This window comes from Strix aluco, chromosome 1 (genome assembly GCF_031877795.1).
Source record: "Strix aluco isolate bStrAlu1 chromosome 1, bStrAlu1.hap1, whole genome shotgun sequence".
NCBI lineage: Eukaryota > Metazoa > Chordata > Aves > Strigiformes > Strigidae > Strix > Strix aluco.
This window is the reverse complement of record NC_133931.1, coordinates 108582363-108606693: the sequence shown is the minus strand read 5'-3', so window position 1 is coordinate 108606693 and position 24331 is coordinate 108582363. Positions and strand designations below refer to the sequence as shown.

The window sequence follows — 24331 nt, the reverse complement described above, 5'->3', positions numbered from 1 at the left end:
GTCTGCTGGAACAAGCTCTCCCTCTGTTCCTCGCAAGGAGCAAGAAAGGAAACGCACTGAATTAACGCGAATGAAAAGGCGGCAGTGAAAGGCGGCCGGGCGCCATGCCAAGCGCTCAGAAAACGCTCGAGGAGAGAGGTGGTGGCGAGCTGCTCTCTGCCGCCGCTGAAGGCATCGGCACCCTGCATTGCCCCACGGGGGAAACACATCCAAGCACCAGTACCCACAAAATACCACGGGGCTGAAAGCATTAGAAGAGAGACACGAGCCTATCCAGGGCCGTCAGGGAGGCTGGGAAAGCTGGGTTAGGAGTTCTTGATGTGAAAGACATTTGCAGGGTCTGTCCCAAAGCACTGCCCAGATCAGTGACTTTGCCCCAGTTTTGTTGCTGGGAGCCAACCCTTACGTCTAACCTTTCTAAAATTTCTTGACTGCTTTGTAGGAGTCCTTCTGTTCAAGGAAGGCTGGTGTAAAACAACTCTGCTGATGTCTTGCAGTGTTGCTGCACTACCTGTTCCCTGGCAGAAAGAGGGGAGCCACTTTGATCCCGGTGCCACCGCACAGAAAACCCACCAAGGCAGCGCTGGACACTGGCGCAAGGAAAAGCTCCCTTTCTCTGCTCTGGCATAGATTTTGTTTTCCCCTTTTTTCTTGTTTTCTTCTCTTTTCCTGAAATAGCTGCAGTAGTAGGTATCCTGAGATCAAAAAAAATGAAAAAGCAAAGAGAAACGCTTCCATAGACCATGTCCAAACTGAACACCACTGTTTGTTGTTTTATTGGGGATTTTTTGTTCTGTTTTGCCTTATGGAGGGTTTTGACATGGTAGTGTTTTGTTCTGTGTCAGAAGGAAAACAAACCCTAAAATACCAAATTCTTTCACACAATGGACTTTCCTTTCTCTAAACATCCCTGTGAGATGGGCCTCTTGCAGCTCTCTCCTCTTCCCAGAACAAGAGACCAAATACTAGGAAAATTGGAGAGATGAACTGCATGGAGCTGGCTGCAGCGGAGGAGTACCCACTAGCCCCACGTTACTCAACATCTCCACTGCCGGCTGGTCCTCACCCAGAGGGGGTAGGTGAACCTCCAGCAAGCGTTGATGGTCCCTGTGCTACTGGTAGTTTTCTGCTGTGCACTGCAGACTCCTTTTTGTGGCCCTGTGAGACGTGACAGGGGACAATTTCAGGTCCTTACCTCTTATCCTGGACCCTCCATCATCTACCAACCCTGTTTGTCATGTCATCTCCATGTGCAGTTCCAGACTTCTTTGGTCACTCTACCATAGTCCCAAAAGCCTCCTTGGGAAATTCCCCTTTTTGTGGCAAATGCTGTCTTTGGGGTCCTCTCTAGGCTTATGGTCCTATGGAGGCACCAGAAAGCGTCCTGTGGAGATGAGAGGTGACTAGCAGGGACAAAAGGGACCAGTAGAGAGCAAGAGCTCCAGGGGTACCTTCAGACCCAGCACTCTTCCCCAGGCAAGAGGGTAGGAGGTCCCACAAAGTGTGAAGATGATGTGTTGACAGGAAGGGGCTGCTTGCTGCCTCGTAAAAATAAGGAGGAAGGGGCTATCGCATGGGATCCTTGGGAAAATGAGGCTTGTTTCATGGTTTAGGATGTTATCTTCTCTTTCTTCCTGCTCTCTTTGTATGCCTTCCCTTTTATAAAGTTATGCTTTGACAAGATTTTCTGTTTTATCATTTGGGATAGAAGAAGTCACAGTATGGTTTGAGATTGGGTTTCATTTTCCCTGGATTTGGAAGGGAAGGAAAAGGGGGCTTGAGGCAGCATTTAGCAATAGCCCTGAACACTGAACCAGGGCCAGACAAGACATGGAGAAGGGGTTGCAGGTCCACCTTGGCTGATCCAGAAGACTTCTGCACAACAAATGACATGAAGAAAGGATCTTGGCTTTCATTAGATCCTTCAGGTGCCCAGCATGCTTTAAGGAACAGAAATCATCATAAGCAGTGATTATATATATTTAGGCTTGATATAAGTTCAGTTCAACTGCAGTGAATTCATTCGCTTTTGTTATGCTCCTTCAGTTTGGGGGAAATAACACTGACACTGCTTAGCAACCTTTAATCATTTTGGCAGATAACAATAATCTGGGAAGGCTGAAGTTTATGTGTTACCCTGCCCCAGATGGTTACTTGATCTCCCAAATAATAAGTTATCTGTCCTTGCCATTTGCTTCTAATCAGCATTATTTTCTGAATTGCAATTGAGCTTCCTGAAATCATAGAATCATAGAATATCTCAGATTGGAAGGGACCCATAAGGATCATCGAGTCCAACTCCCTGCTTCTCGCAGGACTACTATAAATGTGTATTGCTTGACTTTGACATTGGTTTATTACTCATTCTGCAGTGTGGCAGTGCACCATGCTATCTTGGGCAGATCCAAGAATGTAAGGCAGTAATATCTCCATCTGACCCAGGCAGGCAGTCTCTGTTTTGACTCGGCACTGCTCAGCAGTGGGATGTGCTGTCCCTGCCAAAACAGATACTGTAGGTTCTTTATTTCCTAATTGTCACTTTTTCTATGACTGCTTCAAACAGAAACAAGGAGCACGGAAAGAACAGTGCTTCCCCTGTCAGGGATGGGGCGGAAAAGACAGAAGAAAAGACTAAAGGAAGAATGTGGTGAAAGGCACCACCACATCCAGGGGGCTGACTCTGATCTCACTTGAAGCAGTGTAAACAAGCAGGTTACAAAACCTAGGACTCTGATGCTGGCACTGGAAGAATGAGGAAAACATATTTTAGACCAATTATGCTGTAGAATATACGTGAGATTTTCAAAGCACCTAAAGCCATCACCATCAGGCAGTGCAGTAATTTGAGTTTTAGGGCCAGATCTACACACTAGGGCAACAAGAACCAGATCTTTAACTCAATATAAAGTGACTCTGTTGTATTGTTTGGAAATATTTTCTATGGTTTGAAAGATCTGTGACCACAAGATCTCTCTGCTGCTCTGCTAACCTCCCTGATGGGACACCCTGAAGCTAGCCCATCTCCCCCAAGCCTATCTTTCAGCAGAAAAAAGTACTCCAAATCTCCAGAAATCTCTGTCGTTCACTGCAAACTGGCTTGGGTTTGTCCTTCTCTGCTCACTCAAACTTTCCTGACCTACTGCCATATTTCCTCCACTTTTTGTAACCACCAGCCATGATAAAGCTCTCTGCTCACATTCAGGACGGGACTGCCCTTGCCTGTGCTCCTTCCTGTGAAACTCACTGGAATAGCATCCCACACACTTGGACTCTTGAGCAACTCAACTCACCTACACAAAGAACAATGAGGTAGAACAGGTAAGTCTCAGAAAGAGGCCCAGGCCAGCCTCTGTGGAGCAATAGGATAGGACTTGCAGGGAGATCTTGTTCCTTGATGTTCTCCAGGTTCCCATTAGGAGCCAGGCAGAGCTACCTGGGTCACATGGATTCAGCTAGCTGTCCCTGTTGGCCACCTCTCCACTGGTCACTGGTGCAGACTAGGAACATGGGACTACTGTTCCACCTTTACCCATGTCCTCCGGGGTAGACCTAGAGACTTGGAGGAGTATTTAGTCATGGCTGATCTGTCTGAAGGCCAAGGACACTGGGAGATATGCTGGTACCAGTGGGGTGCCCTGTCCCTAACACAGAGAGGTCTCTTGAGCACTATGTTAGATTACATGTATCACTCCAGATTATGGACAGGGATTCCTTGGAACATTGCTTTATTCAGGGACATCAGGTATCCCATAAATCCCATGAGCAAGCAAATTGTCATGCCTCATGATTCATCCTTCCTGGTTCCCATGGAGCAGTGAGAGAGCCACTGAAGCCCTTGGTGGTTTTGGTTCTCCTCAGCTGTGGTTCATTCCTCCAGTACTTGCTCTTACATCCTGCAGGGTAAAACAGATCATGGTACAGAAGCAACAATCAATATAATGGTCCATTTTCCTTTACACTAACCAAGCACACACTCCATTGCTGTCCTACAGCTACCCAGGAGGAATGAGAAGATATCTGGGAGATGCTCAAGGGTTCTAGTGTACTATTGCACAAGCCACTCCAGAAGGGGGTATAGGAAGGGTTTCAGGCAGCAACAGCATGGTGATTTAATCAACTTCAGCAGGCTCTTTGCCAGGCATGTCCTGTCCAGCTTGCATTGAACTGACTGGCAATGAGTAGAGTCAGTGGCAGCCAACTCCAAATGACCAAGACTAGCCTCGTTTCAGTGCTTAGTAGCTGATTCATGTTTTGGTCTTCTGCCCCACCCAGTCTAGAGTGAGTTCAGCATGTCTCCCCTGGCTTCACTTTCCTGCTTTCAAGGCTCTCCCTTCTCCAGAGATCTTCCCACATTCACGGCCCAACCCTCTGCCACCAGTCCTTTCTGTTCTTCTGGACTGGACATCATGCGAGGCAGGAGCCAGCAGCTTGCTGGCTTTGATTCATCATCATCTAGGAAAAATGCTGGCTGATCCTGCCAGCTATGCTTTCTCTTGCACCATCTGCTGTTCGTGATAGCCATCCCCAGCACAAAGACTCAGTGTTTATCTCCACTACCCTGTCTCCTGAGGAAAGGGCACTCCTGAGGCCACTGTCAGAAGATGGCATCTGGGAAGTGGAGCTGTGGAAATGGTGCTGTGCCATGCCCTGGCAATGCAATGACATCCTGTGTCACTGCTTTTTCTGAGGCTTTAGCTAAGGCAGTGGCTCTGAAACATCACCTTATCCTCATAGCAATGCCCTCCACAAACCTCTCCACCATGCAAGAGCGCCCATGTGCCCTGGTGGGTGTACCAGAGAACATGGCAGTGCTGGCTGCAATGGCTGGTGGGATGAACAGGCTGCCAGTCACCCTGAGCACTGCATCACGTGCTCTGGATTTGGCAAAAAAGCATGGCCATGGGACCATGGGAACACATATCCCACCAGCTTTGTACCACCAGGTAAGGCTCAAGTTTGGTCTCAGTAACTTACTTGTCTATGGTGTGAGTTAAGAATCAAAACCTGATGGTTTCCCATGGGACTCAGACTCCCAAATGATGTAAGCATTTGTGATCCCTTTCCTTAAATAACTACAAAGTGGAGCCAAATGGGTTCTCTCTCCAAAAAATGGGCTGCTGACAAGGTGCTGTTGGAGGCTGAGGGATGGAAAAATCAAAGAAGATGCCCTGACATGGTCTGTCACTAGCTTGAAGAGAGAAGAGCAGGTGAGATCTAGTTTCCTTATTCTGCCAGGCTGTTCAGATGCTCTAGCAGTACAATAACACAAACATTTATTAATTTTTTCTCACTGTTCTGGTGGATCAGGAAAATATTATTACCTTGTCTTAAAGGCAGGAGAGTGGAATGTGTCTTAAAGATGGGAGACTGGGGTATGTCCTTCGGAACAACAGGGATCTGCTTACATAGCATAGGTCCCAGAAGCAGCAGGGTTGTGTCAGAATAACATTCTGTAAAATAACAGAAAACAAAAGCTTTTCTTTCTCCCTAAATAAATCAATTCTGTGTTTCCTTTGTGGTTCACTTTTAAAGAGTTGCTGAATTCAAGGAGGATGTGGTCACACTCATTGGAAACTTCAAATGCTACAATATATAAACACAAATCTGCATTAAACTCACATTTTTGATCAATTAAAACTCATGTGCTTTCATTCTGTTTTTCTTGCAGGGTGATGGCAAGCTGCTATAGTTTTCAAGCCCACTACCTCTGATATCTCCTCCTTGATTTCTTTGACAGGATTCAGTCTTTTGTTATTTACTGATGTCACTGTAGCCTAGGAGAGAAATCAACACAGTCACGAATTATGGGCTATGCTGGTAGAATATTTCACTCTGATTGTTTGATTTTAGTGTGAACAAACTGCAGATAATTAAAGATGAGTTCAAGCTACAACACTTCACTTCTGGTTTCTGAATTGTCCTGAGTGGTGAGGAGTGTCTGGGCTGAGTACTTTCACATGGGTCATTAGGAAGGTGAGATCCTTCAGCAAAACATGGATGTGCATGTAGGTCTGAGTTTTGAAGAAGCTTAGTATTACAGCAGTGCAGCTGTATCTCCACTCAACTTTCACCAGACTTTTAAAAAAAAATCTCAGAATCACTAGGATGAAAACATCATGTGTTGTAGTGTGGCTGGTCTTCAGCTTTAGGCAGGGCATCCTCCAACTGGTCCTTCACCTGCAGGACTTTTCCATCCTACCTACCACATTCTGCTGCTGAGCACCTGAGGCAGAAGGAAAGTAGTGTCCTGGCCTGTGGGTGTGCGTTTCTGAGATGGGAGATACATGAGGGCACTGACCACTGGGACATAACACGTACCGTCTCTCAAAGGTTAACACCAGCACCCCCATTTTGTGCATAGAAAAGCAACCCCAAATGTTACCTTTTTTTTTTAAAAAAAAAGGAAAAAAGAGGCCAGTCTTGCTTTCTCCTTGAACAACAAAACTCTTTGACTCCAAGCAAAAGCAAACTGAAGTCACTGCATTTTGAAATCACTTTGGAACATGATGTACAGAGCTGTGGTACAACAGTGAAGAGGAGGGTGTCCTCCAGCATACAGCTACCCTTGGGCACAATTAGAGGTGTAAGTTGAACTTCTCCATCCGAGTGCTCCGTTTATTATAAATAACCACCATCTTTAATCATAACTTACTGCCCACTGGAAGCCTTGCAGTAATGCTGTTGTCATCTGTAAGCCCTGGAGCCTGGGGAGGAGAAGAGAATAGGATGTATTTAGTTATTTGATGAGCTCTATTCATGAGGGCTACATTCAGATCTACTCATGTGCACAAAGCACTGTGATTTGGAAAGTCTGGGCACTCTTTGGCAAGGTCCTCTTTGTACACCCAAAGTATAGCTCCACACACTCCTTAAGGTAGTCAAGCCATATGTGAATGCACTCTTGGCTATCCTTAGAGTTTATAGCTCTTACTGTTGGTTAAAAATCGGAGACAATTAGGCCAATTGGACAGTGGGTCTAGAGGATGCCTCAGCTTGAGTTTTGGAGCTTTAGCTCATGATTTTTAACTCCTTGACATCACAGGGGCAAACTTGCTTTGCTGTCCAATGAACCCCACAGTTTCAAGCCAAGCTTTTGACCCAGAGAGTCAAGCCCATTCCTGTGTGACTCACAAGGTAAAATCAACAACAAAAAACTCCCTTGGAAACACAGCCTGACTCAATTGCCCTGTGAAGTGCCACAATGGCACAATCAGATATGGAGCAGTATTTTTACCACCTGGGGGGAAAGGAAGCATGGACCCTCTTTGGATGTGAAATGGATGTGAAATTAAACCACTTCTTATTTCTAGCAGATTCAGCCTAAATAGATTTGGAGCTTACCTCCAAGTTTAGGAGTTCCCTGCTGCCCCACAAGGAGCTTCTCTGCCAGAACAGGTTGGGTCCATTTAGGGAACAATGGGTTTGCAGTGCCTCAGGAGAGTCCCTGTGAAGAGCAGGACATTGAAGGTGGGGGCTCATCCTAGCTGTCAGCAAGAAATTAATTTTTGGGTTGATATTAGGAGGAGCTTTCTTCGTAATAGGTGGGACAAGAAGTCACGAAAAAGCTAAAACCAGAGAAGGACCAAAACTAAGATTTATGCCTCTGAAAAAAAAAGTAATTGCAGCACATGGCAAAGTATTTTCTCTTTATATCCTTCTATGGGATAATGATTATTCACCACCTGAATTATGTTGGTGGCCATGACTCCTCTCAGGATGTACATACGAAGCACTGCTGTACTGCACCTGTGATAGTCTGGATGGAAAACTCCATCCCTAGGGAAGTGTCCAGTGACTGCTGGCTTTGATAAGACCTACAGGAAAGCCACTTGTGGTGGAGAGAAGCACACTGGATCCCAGCTGGCTCATGTTTTATGTGTAGCTGTAAAAAATCAAACAACCATTTAGCATGCAATCAGCGGATGGAGTAAGGTTTTTGTAAACCAGAACAGTAATAGCTCGTGGCCAGCCACTAATCTCTAGCTCTCATGGTCAGAGGTGCCCTCCAATTCACAGGGGGACTCTCTTACCCTGGGCTGATGCCATGTGGCAGGCGACAGCCTGGAAATCCCTGTGGTCTCAAAGCCACCCCGCCAGCTCTGGGCCTATGCATGGAGGTGAAGGCACTGATTGATGTTCAATAGCCTGTCCCACCAGAGACTGGATGGAAAATATTGATCTCTTTTAAGAGCTCAGGAGAGGAGGCAGATTCACAGACGCAGTCGTCTCTGTTCACAAAAGAGCGACAGTGAGGACTGTCAGGGTTCCAGTTGCCCATGAAGACACTGAGCCTGGTAGACTGAGCACCAGATCCGACATCATAGCACCCATCTGGGGCCTTGCACTTGTTGTGGGCTGGTCTCTCCTTGGAGGCAAAGGGAATACAAAGACAAACCCCCTCCCACGCTATGCCGAAGGCTCCAGTCATGGAGCAGGAGGATAACACTGAAATAAGTCTCCATAGCATGAAAGATCTTGTTCTTCTACACCAAACCACAATGCAGACCCCTGTCTCCTATGTCGGCCACCATGGAGCCAGCAAATATTAAATAGGCTGCTGTCTCCACCAAGCTGGGCTGTATTAATCCTGGCAGCCCCAATGTGACCTCTCTTGCCACTCCTTCTACAAAATGCCACATCCTCTCTGGGGAATGTTTTCAAGCCAAGGTGCCCTTTCAGAACTGAGCTTCAAGGCTAGGAACAAGCCACCTGGGATCAGATGTAGAGGCAGAAGAAAACACGACTGAGGAGGCATGAGGTGTTCAACCTGGTGACAGCAATAATCGGCTTGGATTTGTTTGGCTCATGTATATGCACTGGTGCTGTCAGAAGTGGGACATAAGAGCAACCTCACCAGCACTGGAGGTGCCACCGTTTTCTGAGTGCTGCACACGGGTGAAGTTACCGGGAGGTTATTAATCTTTCCCCTGTGACTGCCTTGAGTGCCAGCACAGCAAAATGCTTGTTCTGCAGCCCCCTGTGCTCAAATCAGCAGCACCTGGAGGAGAAGTCCAAAGGAATGGCTCCTCGGAGGACAACCCACATGCACCCACTTGAAGGACAGAGATTCCTCTCCAGGAGTGTCACAGCCACTTTGCAATTTGGGAACCTTGAGGCCGAATACCCCTCCACGGCACACACTTGAAGGGGCACTTCATCTTCTCTGCCTGAAGGAATTTGTCTTAACTAAAGCATTTCAATTAAAAGTCAAGACTGAATCACTGCAAAGTACCGGAGACAAGAGTCATTAATACTGGAATGCAAGTTTTAAATTATTTTTAATATGCTCTGCAAGGCATCCATAAAAGGCCCTTAATCAATATGCATTTCAATTCCTTGCATTAGGGTTTGCAGAATTTAAATTCACAGCAGTGGAAGGGTCGGGAAACCAACCTGAATTTCTATGAGAGCTCTTGCATAGCCAAACCTGGGAGACCACCTGGGTCCAAGCTGTCGGGCAGGTGTGACCAAATGGATCAGACCTTTTTGGTGGCCTGTGCCAAAATGGTGGTCCCAGTCCCTGGAGAACGGGTGTTGGGGCACATCATTGACATGGGGTAAGTTTTTGAGTCCCTGTTGGTGACAGCAACCAGCATTTTGCTTGTCCATCTCAGCCAGTATCAAATATTCACAGGCACTATTGGCAATTTAAGCATTACCTGACCATCCCCTGGTGAGAAGAGCAGAGAGGATGAGGATAGGCTGACCCGTAGACGTCAGCTCTCAGGGCTGCACGTGCTCATACGTGGGGACCCCAGATCCTCATGTGCAGCATTCATGTGCCCTCACGGCATATGCCATAGATTTAATAACTCTCTCCCTGCACAGGTATGGGACTAGTTTTGTGGCTGGTGCACAGCAAAGCAAGCTGATATTCCTGCCTCCCGCTGCTGGCAGAGAGAGGAGACTAATCATCTCGCAGCAGGAGCATGGAGAGGCATGAGCTTTCCCAAGGAGAGAAGGGGCAAGGGGACCCGTCCAAGAAGGCACTTGTGGGAGTGCAGGGGGCTAGGTGGTTTGAAGCTAAGTGTGTGCTTAAGCATTGGCTGGATCAGGGTCAGAGGTGCAGAAAAGAAATTTCCAGCAAGGAGAAACCTCTAGGAACCAAACCCTATAGGAAGCTCAGGGTGAGGTTTGCGCTTCCTATTTCAGTCTAAAAAAAGCCCTCTCCCAGGAGGGGGTGAGTTTCAGTAACATCCAGTATGTCTGCCCCCCCCCCCCCCCCTCCCTGATAGTCCAGTTCCTTATATCCAGAATAGGGGTGAGGAAAGTAAAGCACGTGGAAGCCCCACAATGCAGATACACCCTCAGAGCATCCTTCCCTGCAGCATCCTGGGGCCCAGGGGCAGAGCAGCATCACACTTTGAACGGTTCATAGGAGGAATGATGCACGGAAAGGAGCAGAGATGGTTGTTCCAGTCAACTTCAGACCTAGAGATGAAAACAGGGCCCAGGGACAGATTTATCCCATGGTTATTTGCATGCTCTCTGCCACGGGTTTGGATGGGGCCAGCTATTTCTCTCCCCAGACAGCCCCCAAGCACAGCTTGGGGGAAACCAGGAGCTGGGGGCTGTACCCTAGAAGCAGGCTGGATTTAGCCACCCTGTTCTGAAGGCTAAAAAAATGCAGTCCTATAGAGGAAGGCCAGGTTAAGCCATTTATGTGCCTGCCTCAGGCCCTTGCTTAGTTTACTGCCAGCCTAAAAATCCCCCAGTGTTGGGAAATCATCTTGAACCTTGTATGCACATTGCTGTGGCTCAGATTGTGTTTGGAGCGATGCATCTGTCTCATTTTGCTACCTTGATGGTTGAAATAAGCTAGGGAAAAGCAGGCAGCCTTTCGGAAAGGGGGGGGGGGGGAAGAAGAAAAAATAAAACAGAAAAAAAACCAAAAGCGGGGGCGGGAGGGAAGGAAAAGGGAGGATTTTGTCTCGGGTGAAGGCAGCCCGGAGGCGTCGGAGCCTCGGAGGACGGTCTTCGTCGTCGCCTCGCGTTGCGAAAGAGCCTTTTGCTAGGGCTGGGGTGCCCCTCGGTTTTGTAAGGCATCCCTGCACGGAAACTCTGGCCCACGCTGCACCTCCCAAAAACCCAGCGGGAATGCTGGAAAGCCGGGAGGCCCCGTGTCGGGGCCGGGAAGAGCATCAGGGCTGCGGGGAGCGGAGCGGGCGGCCGGCGCGGGGCCGCCTGCCATCTAGCGGCACCCAGGCAGGGAAAAAAACCCCGAAGCAAAGCCCAAACCCCTCCGACACTCCCCCCACCCCCATCCCTCTGCACGCAGGGCGATCCGTTTCTGTTTCGGGGGGTTTCGGGGGGGTGGGGTGGGGTGTCTGCCAGCGGGGTCTTGTGTCTCTGCCAGGAAAATGCACTGAGACGTAAGTGCGGTGGAGCGTAAATGTATTTGCGAACTGATGAGCCAGGCTGAACCAAAGAGCCATGTACTCTTGCCTGTGTGTATTTTTTTCCCCCTCCTGCACGGTTCTTTTCCCCCTCCTCACGCCTCTGCGGAGGATCTTTCCCTCTTTTCCCTCCTGCCAAAGAAATGCCAGAACAGGGCTCTCCCCTCCTTTCCATCCCTTTCTGTCTCCTGTGGCCTCCCTCCTGCCTCCCATTTTGTGGCCTTGCTGCTCCCACCCTGCCGCTGGCCCCAGCGGGGACCCAGAGAGGGGGAGCAGGGGGGACACAGCCACGTTTCTGTTCTCCCTTCAGTGAGCTCATATCTCCTTAACACACCCCCCCAGACCTTTCAGGAGATGCTGATACATCTGTTTCTGCACTCAAAAGTTTGCAAGCTGAAGGGAGGGGGGGGACATGCCTGAACCCCCTCTTCCTTTGCCTCTTCCTGCAAATTCCCTCATGCAGTAAATCCGCCCCCCCCCCCCCCCCCCCCCCCGGGGGCTCCCCTGTGCCACAGGGGTGACATGTTTGATTTCATCCTCACAACATAGCCTCATACCCAGGGAAGAAAATGGAGATATTTTCAAAGGCCATCCCAGAAGACGATGGAGTAACACACTCCTTACCATCCCGTCCTGCCTCACAGCCCTCTGGGGTCCTTTTTTGGGGGGCTGCAGAGCAGATGCCCAACATGGGCATCCTTAAACTACCCCCCCTTCAAAGAGGCACAGAGCTGGGATCAGATTTAAAAGGAGGGGAAAAGCCCAGCTCTGGACAGTTACGAGATGTTAACCAGTGGCACTGGTGGTTCACCCACCCACAGGGGTGCCGAAAAAGAAGCCAGTGCACGAGGCACGGGGCTCTCTGCAGCACCGGATCAATGGTCATCCTCTGTGCTGGAGTGGGTCTGAGGAGTTTGGCAGCACCTCAAGACCCAAGGGGGTGGGGGAGGTGATACAAGCACATACTGGGTCTGTGCCCTGGTCCACAGACCCTCTGTTGACAGTAGATGCGTGAAGCCCTTCCACACAGCTCCACACTGACATAAAGCTTTATTTTTAGCTCTGATATTAGCTTCTTGATGATTCCTAGAACTATCTAGCCCTCCCCACTGACACTGGCTTAGAGATGGGGTCCAGCCAACCCCAGGTGTGACCCAGTTCTGGGGGTCTGGTTTGCTCACGGTCTCTTGTTTGCAGCTATGGTTTGGTGCAAAACGCTGCCTCATTTTCCTCCCTTCCTGCACAACCTAGCAAGGATCCAGCAGTGTGCCTTTGGTCTGAGCACCCTAAATCACTCTGTCAGTCTTCAGCAGTACCATTGCAAAAGGGGCAGTTGAGGTTCCCTTGTGTGCTCCCTACTCACCCTCTAACCTTGCTCAGGAAATGCATCCACCCTCTTTTTCTTCCCTTTTTTCTTCTTTTATTGCTTTGATCCTTTATCTAAAAAAACAACATGACTTTAGAAGTTCAAGGTTACTGTACAGTCCAATCCTTGTGCGAGCCCAGAGTATGGGCAATCAAATGTGTCATGAAGGATTTATTCACAAGGCCAGGTCTTACAGTTCAGTCTTGCTCCGTAGGTGATCTCAGCCAGATGCTCTTTAAAGTCCTTTGGGGGAAGAGCTGCACCCCCAGCTAGATGGGAATGGGCAGGGAGAAGGGTTTTTCGGCCCTTGCGTTGAGGTTCTCCTGTACCAGCCGGCCACGGCACTGGGAACCAGTCCCTGACTTGTTTCATCTGCAAGGAGAGACGTTGCTGGTGTTCAGCAGTGTTGTGCAAGGCGGGATTTTATTGAGGGAAAAACGCTTAAGGCACCAGCCTGGCCCATCTGCATCCTCCTGATGGAGGGCTGAGGGGTGCTGCCCTGGGGACTAAGCATGCTCGGCCACTGAGGATCAGAGGAAATCTTCTAGGAGGGGTTAAAAAAAGGCATTTTGGAGAAGCACTGCTACCTGTTCCTCCAGGTTCAGCACAGGAGAACAAAGTTGCTCCCGGTCACTGGGGTTTCCTGTCTCCCTGGGTCCTGCCCATGTTTCCCCCACAGTCCCAGCTGGTTTGCCCTCTCCCCATTACTCCACTCGAGCCAGATTTTTCTGGGGCTGATTCTACCATCTTCACATCTTAGATAGCCATGACAAGTTAGAAGGGGGCTGCAGAGTCCTTATGCTCTTATCAGCATTGGATTAATTAAAAAAACTAATCAGGAAAAGAGAAAAGCTCAGTGTAAACCTCACGCTAGAGGGGTTTCCAAGTAGGTACGTCGGCGAAATAAAAACAGCAATTTGCAGCTAAATAAAAATAACAATTAAGCATTTGAAATACAAATATACCATTCAGAACAAGCGGATAAATATTCAGATGCATTCATTACGAGGTTGAGGCTGTCTCTCAAATAAACAGACAGGTACAAAATAGCAGCCTGAATACTCCAATTATGCCAAAATCACATTAGCACCGATGCTCCCGGTCCCAGGCAGCGGGAGGGGGCGAAGGGGAGATGGGGAGGAGGATGGCAGCAATGGGGAAAGCGTGTGTGGGAAGCGCGTTTTTTTAGAATCGGTCTTAAATTTTATGTCGACGGTGTTTAGATTCTCCTTCATGGAGGGCTTTAATTCCCAGGGATTCGAAGTTCTCCTGTGGCACCGGTGTTCGTCACGGCTCTTCTTTCTGACATGGGGTTGTCCTTCCTCCCAGGGGAAGACCCACCACACTCGTGTCGGCAGAGGGAAGCGGGATTTGGCCTCCTGCCTGCGGCCCTAAGCCCAGCCCGGGGGGTCGGGCCGCGGGGTGCGGCCCAGCCCGGCGCAGTCCCCAGCAGCGCACGGAAGACCGTGGATCAGTGAAAAGCAAAACACCGCCGAGCCCAAAACCTACAAAGCTTTTGGAGCTCAAATGCTGCAGCTGATTGAAAAAATAACACTTCCTTCCCCCCACCAACCCCCCCGCCGCTTCCCGGCGCTTCCCGGCCCCACGGCGGGGGGCACGCGCGGGGACGTGGCTCTGGGATAAGGGGACACCGCGCCGCGGTGCCCTGGGTGGGTGCCGGGGGGACAGAGCCCCCGCGGTGCGGCCAGGGGCGCGGGGGGTGTCCGGGGGGTGCGCCCCCACCCCACGGCGGCATCTACACTGCTGGGGGCGACGAGCGTCACCCGGAGGGGTGTCACCGGAGGAAAGGGGCGGGGGGGGCGGGCATGGCCCCCGCGCCACGCTCACCCCAGGGGCAGCGGCGCCTCCCCGCGGCAAGCGCGCGGCACTCCCGCGCAGGCGCAGCCCGGCCCGGAGGCGCGGGGTGGCGGCGCCGTGGGGTGAGGCGGGCGCTGCCGCGCGCCCCCTGCCGGCCCGCCGCCGCCGCCGCTGTGCCGAATCTGCGGCGGGGCGGGGCGGGCGCCGCCGGCCTGTCGGCGGCCGCTGCCCGTGCGGAAAGTGCGGCGGCGGGGCGCGGGCCGGCTTTACGCCGGGCGGGATTTCATCATGCGGGGTGGGAGGGGGGGGTAGGGCAGGGCGGAGCGCCGCGCCTCTCCATGCCGCTGCCGCCCCGTAGCGCCCTGCCTGCCCTGCTGCGCCGCCTGCGCCGCCTCGCCTGCTCGCCCGTCGCCCCGCTCCGCTCCCGGCCCGGCCTGGCCGCGACCCCCATGGACGGCCCGCAAGCCGAGGCGCTGCTCGCGCCCCTCCGGCAGGCGGTGCGGCACCAGGTAAGCGGCGGGGGGGGACACCCCGGCTGAGGGGAGTCCCGCTGAGGCGGGTGGCGCCCGAGGGGGGGACGCCCGCCGGGGAGGACTCGCCTGAGCGGGGGGTGGGTCCCGGCCAGGGGACGGGGGTCTCGCGGAGGGGGTCGGGTGCGTGGCAGAGCCGCCCGCCGCTCCGGGCCCGCGTCGGCCGGCCGGTGCCTCAGTTCGGGTCTGTGGGGAGGTGCCCCCCGTCCTCCCACCGAGCCCTGCCGGCTTGCGTGGGGTGTGCTGCGGGGAGCGCGCGGTGTTTCCCCCCGGGGCCCTGCGTGCGCCCCGCCACTTCCGCGCTCCGGGGCGCTGCGGAGCCCGGCGGGCTTCGGCGCTGAGCCCGCGGTGGGGGGGTCCCGGCGGGGTCTGCCCGGAGCGTCGGTTCCCCTTGGCGCAGCCGCCGAGCGCGGGGCCTGCGGGTGTCCCCTCTCGGTGGGTGTCGCTCAGCCCCGGAGGAGCGGGCTGGCGGGGAGTGCGCGGGTGTGGAGGTTTCCCGTAGACAGCCCTTTCTTTCCCTTCCCGGTAGCGATGGTGTGTGTTAGAGCGGGCTTGCAGAACAGGGTCTGTGCGTCAGGCTACCCGGCTTTCCTCTCCTGGGCTCGATGTGTCTTCTGTGTGCAAGCTGGGGCCGACTTTGTCGTGCTTTTAGGGCCCCGTAGCTGGCTCTTCACGTTTTCTTCATAAAACAGCCTGCATAGTTTCCTCATCTCATGGGGTCACATGGTGACTTCCCTTTAGAGCTGAGTTTGTGTCGGGTTTTGGAGGTAAACGATATCTTTACAGTTGCATATTTGCCTGATGCAGTAAGGGATATTAATTCCTTTGCACGTTCTCCATTTCATCATTCTTATTTGTCCAGGTATGTAGCTGTCTCCTGTTAGCTGGGACTGCATCGCCTTCTCTTTCCATCTCCCTCAGATGAAGCTATTATCCTTAGCTTCCTTATTACCTGAGAAGGATTTCGTTGCCTTTTTATTTCCTAAGTGAATCTTGATCTCGGGTACCCTTGCTGTGTACATTCATGGTGCTTCATCGCAGCACATGGGACTTCCCCTTCCTCCCTGCTTTAGCAGCCAGACCTATGCCTGTGGGTTCCCCACACACCTCCTTTAAGTGGTTGAATCCATAGCCTTCTGCTTAGCTGCACACATAGCTACGTGTGTGTCCCATGTATTCATAGATCTGTGCGTGTGTTTGCCCATTAAATGAGTGGATTTATGGCCCTCTAATTATACCAGCACTTCAATGAGTTTTTATTATGAATCACTGTACATCATAATACCTTGGCGAGAGAGGTTCTTATAAATAAGGTGATGATCCCTAAAACTAGCCAATTTATTTATTTTAAAATCCTGTATCTTGGGTGCTGTCATTTGCCTTTAAAGTATCAATGCACCCCTTCTTTCTGGCTGCCTGTGGGATTGAAAGAGGAGTGTGGGGCACCAAGGAGAGAGGTTTGTGGGTAAATTTGTGTAGCTGGGACCACGGATATTGTATTGGACAGCTGACAGTAGTAATTCGCTGTCATGTTTGCACAAGAGGAAAAGGAGGTAGTAACGAAGATTGCGGTAGTTGATACCTTATGATGCAGGGGACCCTGTGTATCAGCGCGTGGAGAGGCGGCTTAAGTAAACCTAAGGGGCTGTAAACCTACGGAGAGGAAAGTGAGCAGCGTATCTTCCTGCAGCAGTGCCTGATGCAATAAGCTGCCGTGATCCAGGGGTGGATCCCTCTCTGCTTTACTGGTCTGTGGGACAAAGCTGCAGCAAAATTTGCCACATCGAGTGCTGCTGTGCACTCCTCCTCTGGGTTGGGCTCAAGATCGTAGCTTTAATTAGATTGAGTCCTGTCAGCAAACATAATTATTTTCTTCGGTTGTGTTTGTTGTTTTTTTTTTTTTTTTTTTTTTTTCTCCTTGCGTATGTCTGAGTACTCTTTTACTTCTAGATCAGGACAAAGAGTTGCTGTGTGCTGCTTTTAGATGCTCAGCAGTGAGCAGGGTGATAGCTCTGTTGAGTCAGCAGTATAGCTGCTTTGCTGCTGCCTTGATGTTTTTCCACTGCCGACCCCCTAGCTCAACAAAGGCAATTTGGACTTACTACTTTAAAAGAAAAAAAACAACAGATCAGATCCCTCCCTCTGCCACGTTACCCAGGAATGGCAGTTGAGGTCCTTAGCCCTAAAGTGAAACTTTCATTTTGGTATAACAAAGAAAGGAAAGGTATAACAAAGGAAGGAAACAGCAGGTTTATTCTGTTCTTGTAGCTGACGTAGTTAGCAAGCCTGACAGGATCTGATTTTTCTTTCTTTGTGTGTGTTTGTTTTAATGCAGTCTTCCTCCTTTTATTAATAAAATTAGCCTTTGAACCCCTTAGTCTCTGAAGTACTTTTAGCTTTTCTAATCTGATTACTGAATGGCAATCTGTTTATTCTCTTCTCTTTGGTTTCTCAGTTACCTGTAATATTAATGTCAGAAAAGCTCAGAATTTATGAAGAAGCTGGTATTGTGGAAATGTAACATCTTTGGATTGTTTTCTTTTTTTTTCTTTTTGTTCAATGGAGAAGTGCAAGATGCAAGAAAAATTATGAATTTAGAGCTTCCCATTCTTAGAACATCCCACTTGAGAAGGCATTGACATCTTCATGCTTTTTCCTCCTGGGTCAGCTCCTTTGTCCTCCTCAGTAATTCAAGATAGACCTTGGTTTTGACTGGAGAAGAGTGAGCTGAAAGGAAGACTTTTAATTAACTTATCTCCAGGAGCAAGTTGGTCATGACAACTGAAGATGATGTTCGGAAAAGCATGCTGTTGGGTATTTAGGGGTTGAGCACTTCCCTGGGATGAAAGGGGAGAATCGTCTCCACAGGGCAAAGAGACCTCTGTGGAACCATAACAAGGTGATGGTGGTTTGACTCAGGTCAAGACCTCAGTGTAAGCCCACTCCAGGGTTTTGCTGCACTGAAATATTTAGGCTTTGTGGTTTTTTTGGTGTGTTTTAAATTTTTTTTTTAAGCTCTCTTCTTTCCCAAAGTTACTGGACAAGTTTTAAAAACAGTAACAGTTTTTACAGATAATGCAATGCCTCCTTTGCTTTGACATTAGGTTAAAAAAGTCTGTCTTCTGTGAGACCTTCTTCTAAAAATTTGTGTACTTGTCAGTTTTGAACAGATATGATAGAGGAAGAGAAGTCCAAAATGGACATAAATTTTGAAGAAAAGGGAAGAGGTGGAAGGAAGAGAAACCTTATTGCTGAGAAAGAGAACACAAAGCTTGTATTAACCATTTGCGAATCCACTTAGTGCATCCTCAAAGACTGAAGACTAGGATTTGTGGAAATCTGCTGTGAAGTGGTGCATATGGGAGTATATTTGCACATTGAGATTTAATAACAGATCTGGGATTTAACAATAGCGGGGGGGTGTGAATTTCTGTAATGATGTCTAGTTCTGCTGACTCTCAAATGCGTGTGTGTTTCTCATTTTTGCCAATTGAAGCAGCCTCTGGAGACCTGCATGGAGAGTGGGGAGGCAGGACAAAACACTCCTTTTGGATTGCCAGGGGAGCTGAAAGAAGGAGAGTTCTTGTCTATGGCATTCAGAGAAAGAATCTATATCTTGTGTTTTGTCTCCTCCTAGGGAGAACTGGTAAGGAAGCTGAAGGAAGAGAAAGCTCCCCAGGTGGATATAGACAAAGCTGTAGCAGAGCTCAAAGCTCGGAAGAGGGTCCTAGAAGCGAAGGTGAGTCTGGAAATTAAATTTGAGTTCCACAGTTCTGTCTGAAAAGCCTTGAAATCTCTACTTAATGCTTTTTTTACAGTGTTGATTTGGGCTAAACAGTCATAGCAGGGTAGACTGTTTGAATCACTTCTGAAATAATTTGCAAGTTTCCAACTAGTGGCAATTTCATTCTTTCTCTGTTATGCTAATATCTGTTAGCATCAAATCACAGTGTGCGAGCAAATAAATATGAGTTCAGGTTGTTCATAGTCAAAGCTGAAATTCAGTGTAAGTGTCACTAATCTTTGTTTACTGTACTTTTTTGTGCACGGTGAGAGTTCGTGCTGTACTCTGTACTAAGTTTCATCTTCAGTATTTAAATGCCCAGACTGGCATAGAACATGTTACTTTAGAAACCATTTTCTTTGCTACAGTTTAAACAGTTGAAGCTTTGCTACAGCTTAAAAAGTTTCAGATAGCCTATGGTTTTCCTCAGCCTTAAAGAGAGGGATGTATTGAAATTGTGCCCCCTCTTTTAAATTCAGTTGTGCTCTGAAAAGTCTTTCTGCAGATGAAATGATGGAACATCAAGTTTGTTTTTTTGCTAGATCAATAAACAAGTAAAAATACACTTCCTTATCCTGTAAGCTTCCCTCCCCTTCTCAAACTGAAACAACAAAAAGAAACTTCTGAAGCATAAGAACAGGTGTGCAGATTCACCCGGGAAACTGCAAGGTTCTTTCTAATTTGTGTTTCATATAAAAATGATTGTAGTTGTGCTTTGGTGGTACTCTTAAAAACAGAATAATAAGTACATAAATACACCACTGCTTGCATCTAACTTACTGTGAGAATTTGAGTATACCTGAATTGAAACCAGTTGACACTACTTGTCCTACAGAGTCATGTGAGTCAGCGCTCTGTCAGATCTGGCGTTACGACTGCCTGTTTGCGTACATTTGACCGAAGTAAAAAGATACCATTTTTGCTTATTATTCAGCACAGAACTGTGCTTTGAAATCATTGCGTGAAACCTGGATTGAGAGCTAGGTCGTCCCGGCGTAAGTCGTTTCTAAATGTTTTCCCAATTCTGTTTCCCAGCCCTTGGAAGCTTGACGTAAAGTGACATAGCAAGGCAGGTTAGGAGTCTTGGCATCCCTGTGAGCCCCACCTTTCTGTTGGAAGAGTGCCTGTAGGATGCGGTGTGGAGGTGTGCTTGCCAGTTACACAATTTGTGTGGGCTCTATCCCTGTCAGTGCGAGAATGACCTTGCAAACACAGCATCTGCCCTTGTGAGTGCAGCACTCTGATAGACTCTTTCTGTCTTGATGGTGCTTCCAGAGATGCATTGCAGTTGCTTGCACCTTTTGCAGAATGCAGCACTGTGAATGCTCGTTAGCTTTAATAGTTGTTGGTACAGTTTTCAAGCCCTGTGATTCCTACTTAAAGATACCAAAGTGGCTCTGAATTTGGAGCTTTGAACAGAGTAGAGGAGTTAAGTGTTTAAAATTCCTCGGCTTTATGTCCTCAGACCGTATCGTTAAGTCAGTAGATGATTCTGCTCCTATACAGGGTCTTTCTTCCCCTTGAAGGCTAACACAGGCACCTTTCTGCCTTCTATTTATGAATATATTTATGTTTATGATTGTATGCTGGGTAGAAGAGACTGTTTCTTTGACTTCTGCACCAGTTCTTTAACTGTTCTGTTTAGGGAGTAAAAGAGGGGCTCTACAGAATTCTGTACCTACTCCAGACGCTCTTGTGCTGCTGGCCATTTCTCCCTGCCAGTTCAGAACTGGGCTCTGTCACTGTTGCTCTCCTTCTGTCCATCTCTGGGCAAAAGCCATTCTTTCTGTTAAGAAATCCTGGTCATGGTGAAATGTGATTCTGTGTTTTTAGGCAGAGACTGCCAAATGGAATCCTTTTCCAAGCTTTAAAAGTACTGTTCTGGTGCTTGCTGTCATGTGTGCTCTGTCTGTCTTTGACTCTTCCTGTCTCTTGTGGAAAGTTATTCCTTGGCTTATGCTAATTCATGGGAACAGCAGAGATACAGTGCTTTTAAAATTAGACTGTGCTTATTTGTCTTTATAGATGCCAAAAAAAAGTTTTAAATTGTTGGTCATACAATACTTTTTGTAACCAAAAGGCTGTTAAAAATGATAGTGTTAGTCACTTAGGAGAAGCTGAATTAATTTATTGAATTTCTTCACTTAACTGCTTTAGTTATCAAAATGTCTTTCTTGAAGAAAATCTTTCAAATCTGTTGACTTCGCTCATGGAGTTAGTTGCAAAAATCATAGATTTTCAGATAAAATAGTGAATCTGCTGTAAAACATTTTCACAGAATCTAGTCAGGGCATTTAGGCACTCTAACTTTCTGAGTGCAGGGCGGCATATCTGGGAAAGCCTATGTTTTGCAAATAAATATTCTTTGTCTAAGTAGCTAAATACACACCTTTGGCAGACCACAAGGATGATGATGCTCATAATCTTCGTAGTCAAAATTCTTTCATGTCAGGAACACTTTATTGGAGGCTTCATATATGCCGAGAGTTAGATGTTTGTAGTCTGAGCTAGTTGCTGCAAGCTCTTTTTATAGTCAGGAGAGAGAAGTAAGTCAGAAGAATTGCTTTGGAAATTGTCATTTCTTTCCAGTGATTGTAAAGAAAACTGAGGATAAGTAGCTCAGACTTCGTTGTCTGAAAGTTAGGGCAGATGAGTCCACCTTGAGTGTGTAAAATGCTGCATTCAGACAATCATGCTCGTAATTGAGCACTTGAATCTCAGTGTGACCATTCCTCTTTGGAAAATGAGCATGTTGGCAGGGTACCTTTGCTTCAAAATGGTCTTTACAGACTTTTGACTCATCGTGGTGAATAGAGAGGGTTTCTCCTCCTGCCAGAAATGGGAGCTATTAACCATTTTCGGTTTGCTTGAATTACAGGAGCTGGCCTTACAGCCCAAAGATGACATTGTGGACAGAGTTAAAATGGAAGACACCTTGAAGAGGAGGTTTTTCTATGATCAAGCCTTTTCTATTTATGGAGGTATGGATTTGAAGAAATTCACATTTTAATCCCTTTAGGCTAATGTTCTGGTCTTTCCAGCAGTGTGAAACGCTGTACTCTTGCAACGATATATTAATGCAACATAAAATAATTGTTTTTAAAGTTGGCTTTAAACTTTTCTGCTTGAGTCTGTAAGCCTTTCAAAAGTTCCCCCTTTCTACAGTCTTTGGGCGGGGAGGAGCATCAAATGTTGTCTTTCGCTTTCTGAATGTAAATGAGTGGACTTAGGGTTGTGTGTTCTGAGCATTACATTGAAGAAGATGGTTTCTTTGCAGAGGGGTAGGGTGTTTTGGCACTTAAGGGAGTGATCAGCTTATTTCCTTTTAACCATTCATCTCTATCTGAGCTTTCCTTGGCAAGATAATGCTCAAAACTACTGTGAACTTTAATTACCTTAGTGAACTTTGCCAATGAACTTTATTGAACAGGTGAACAAATGTGGCTGTTAAACTTCAGATAGCTGATTTGAGGCAGCTTGGGGTGGGCAGTGGCAGCACAGTGGTTACTGCTCTTTCTCCTAAGATAGTAAAATAAATACTCTGGGTTGTTTTATTGGCTTTTTCTTCCTTTTTTCATCTTTGTGCCTAAACTGGTGATCAGCAGATATTTTTTATTACTGAAAATAACATACTGCTTTGGCTCATGCATTGTTACTTCTGTATTCAGATTCCTCTTTCAGACAGATTGCTCCCACAAAGCTCTCCACAAAATATAATGCATTGGTGGAGGGAGTGGGGCTTTTACAGTTGTTGGTTGCAGCTATTTATCAGTTCCAGCTTCTACCACTGCCTGACACCCCAGTGTGCTCTGCCACTGAACTGTATTGGTTGGTGTATAGGGCAGTGTCTGTCTAGGTGCTTCATAGAGTTTACTTTCAGTCTTTATGTAAAAAGCTTTCTACGGTGAGCCACATTCCATATTCCCTTTAGCACAGAGAAGCTGGTGCTTCATACTCAGAAAATGACCTCAGACTTAAACCAGCTGATGGAAACAGTGAGAGGGGAGCGCACTTCTTCCAAACAATGCAGATTCATACAGCCTTGCACCTACCACATTTTTTTAACCTTTTTTCTCTTTGCAGGTGTCAGTGGTCTGTATGACTTTGGGCCTGTTGGGTGTGCTTTGAAGAACAACATCATCCAGGCATGGAGACAGCACTTTATTCAGGAAGAGCAAATCCTGGAGATTGACTGTACCATGCTCACGCCAGAGCCAGTTCTGAAGTAAATATGGGTCTTTTTTTTCTGCAGCGTGTAATTTCTGGTCATAGTTGCTTTTTAGTCTTCTGTAAAATTACCCACAGGGATCTTGAGACTGGGTCACCCAATTTCATACCCCACTGCAGTGGAAAATAATTAGATATCAGTGCACGGGTCAGCGTGAGAAGCTGTTGTTCCATAAATCAGGGAGAGCAGTGGGACTTGTGTCTGAGAGTCTAATGTCTTAATGTCTCCTAGCAGTCCCATTAGGTAAGAAATTGCCATTATCCCTTCTTCTAAAAGATCAGGAAGACAACGAAAAGGATTAGGTGACTTACCTAAATGTGGGACACCTGGGTCATAGTTTAGGACAGGTTGCTTGACCATCCTTCCCTTCTCTGTGGAGGGATGGCAATACACAGTGTGTTAGTTGAGCTCTGAATGCAAATGATGCTTCCGTAGCCCTGGGGATTGAAGTCCTCTTTTTATCCACAGACCAGGTAGAAGGACCATTTTCCAGGGTGAGAACATAGTTCAGACTCTGGACCCTTTCACTTCCACGTATCTCCGCTAAGGCTACCCACAGGTTTGCTAAATATGTTGGGTGCTTTTGGACTGAGAGCCTGAGCTGAGTCAACTGCGTTACTTTGTACGGGTCGCGGCATAACAAACGGACAGAAGCTTTCATGGATCACTGGTGTAAAATAGTGGGAATCTGTCCACCTGAACTACTGGTTATTTGTCACAACTGCATCTATGTCTTGCTTCAGTCATGGTGCAGTTCCTAAAGGCACTAAGTGTCATCTTAGTGACACATTTTAAGAATTAGATATATTGATATTTTCTCACAGATCAGATTTTCTGTGGGATGGTACTGCTTAATGTGAAACTCTAATCTTCATCAAGAGTGAGCCTGCAGTTTGGGCGTGTAGTTTGAAGAATATGATAATGGTCTGTCCGCTGGGATTACACAGTACCTGGGTCTGTCTGGTGGCAGCTTTCATGTTCTTTTTTTGTATCGTCTTTTCTAGGACTTCCGGCCATGTAGACAAGTTTGCTGACTTCATGGTGAAAGATGTGAAAAACGGGGAATGTTTTCGTGCTGATCATCTCTTGAAAGGTTTGGTTTTGTTCCAAGGCTAGGTGGGCTTGGGGATTTCTTACAGTCGCACAAACGTGGGAAAAGAGTATCTTTCTCAAGGAAGGCCAGTTGGTATAGCCAGTCTTTCATACTTG

General features: G+C 48.0%; 1 protein-coding gene across 1 annotated transcript in view; it reads left to right on the top strand.

The window, feature by feature from the left end:
- Positions 1 to 14879: 14879 nt before the first annotated feature.
- GARS1 (glycyl-tRNA synthetase 1) overlaps positions 14880 to 24331 on the top strand; it is a 28752-nt gene continuing 19300 nt past the window's right edge. The window contains exons 1-5 of the mRNA XM_074830674.1: positions 14880 to 15089; positions 18748 to 18849; positions 21773 to 21875; positions 22978 to 23119; positions 24127 to 24215. Of these exons, the coding sequence (XP_074686775.1) occupies positions 14919 to 15089; positions 18748 to 18849; positions 21773 to 21875; positions 22978 to 23119; positions 24127 to 24215 (607 nt within the window). The 5' untranslated portion in view covers positions 14880 to 14918. The remainder of the gene's footprint in view (positions 15090 to 18747; positions 18850 to 21772; positions 21876 to 22977; positions 23120 to 24126; positions 24216 to 24331) is intronic.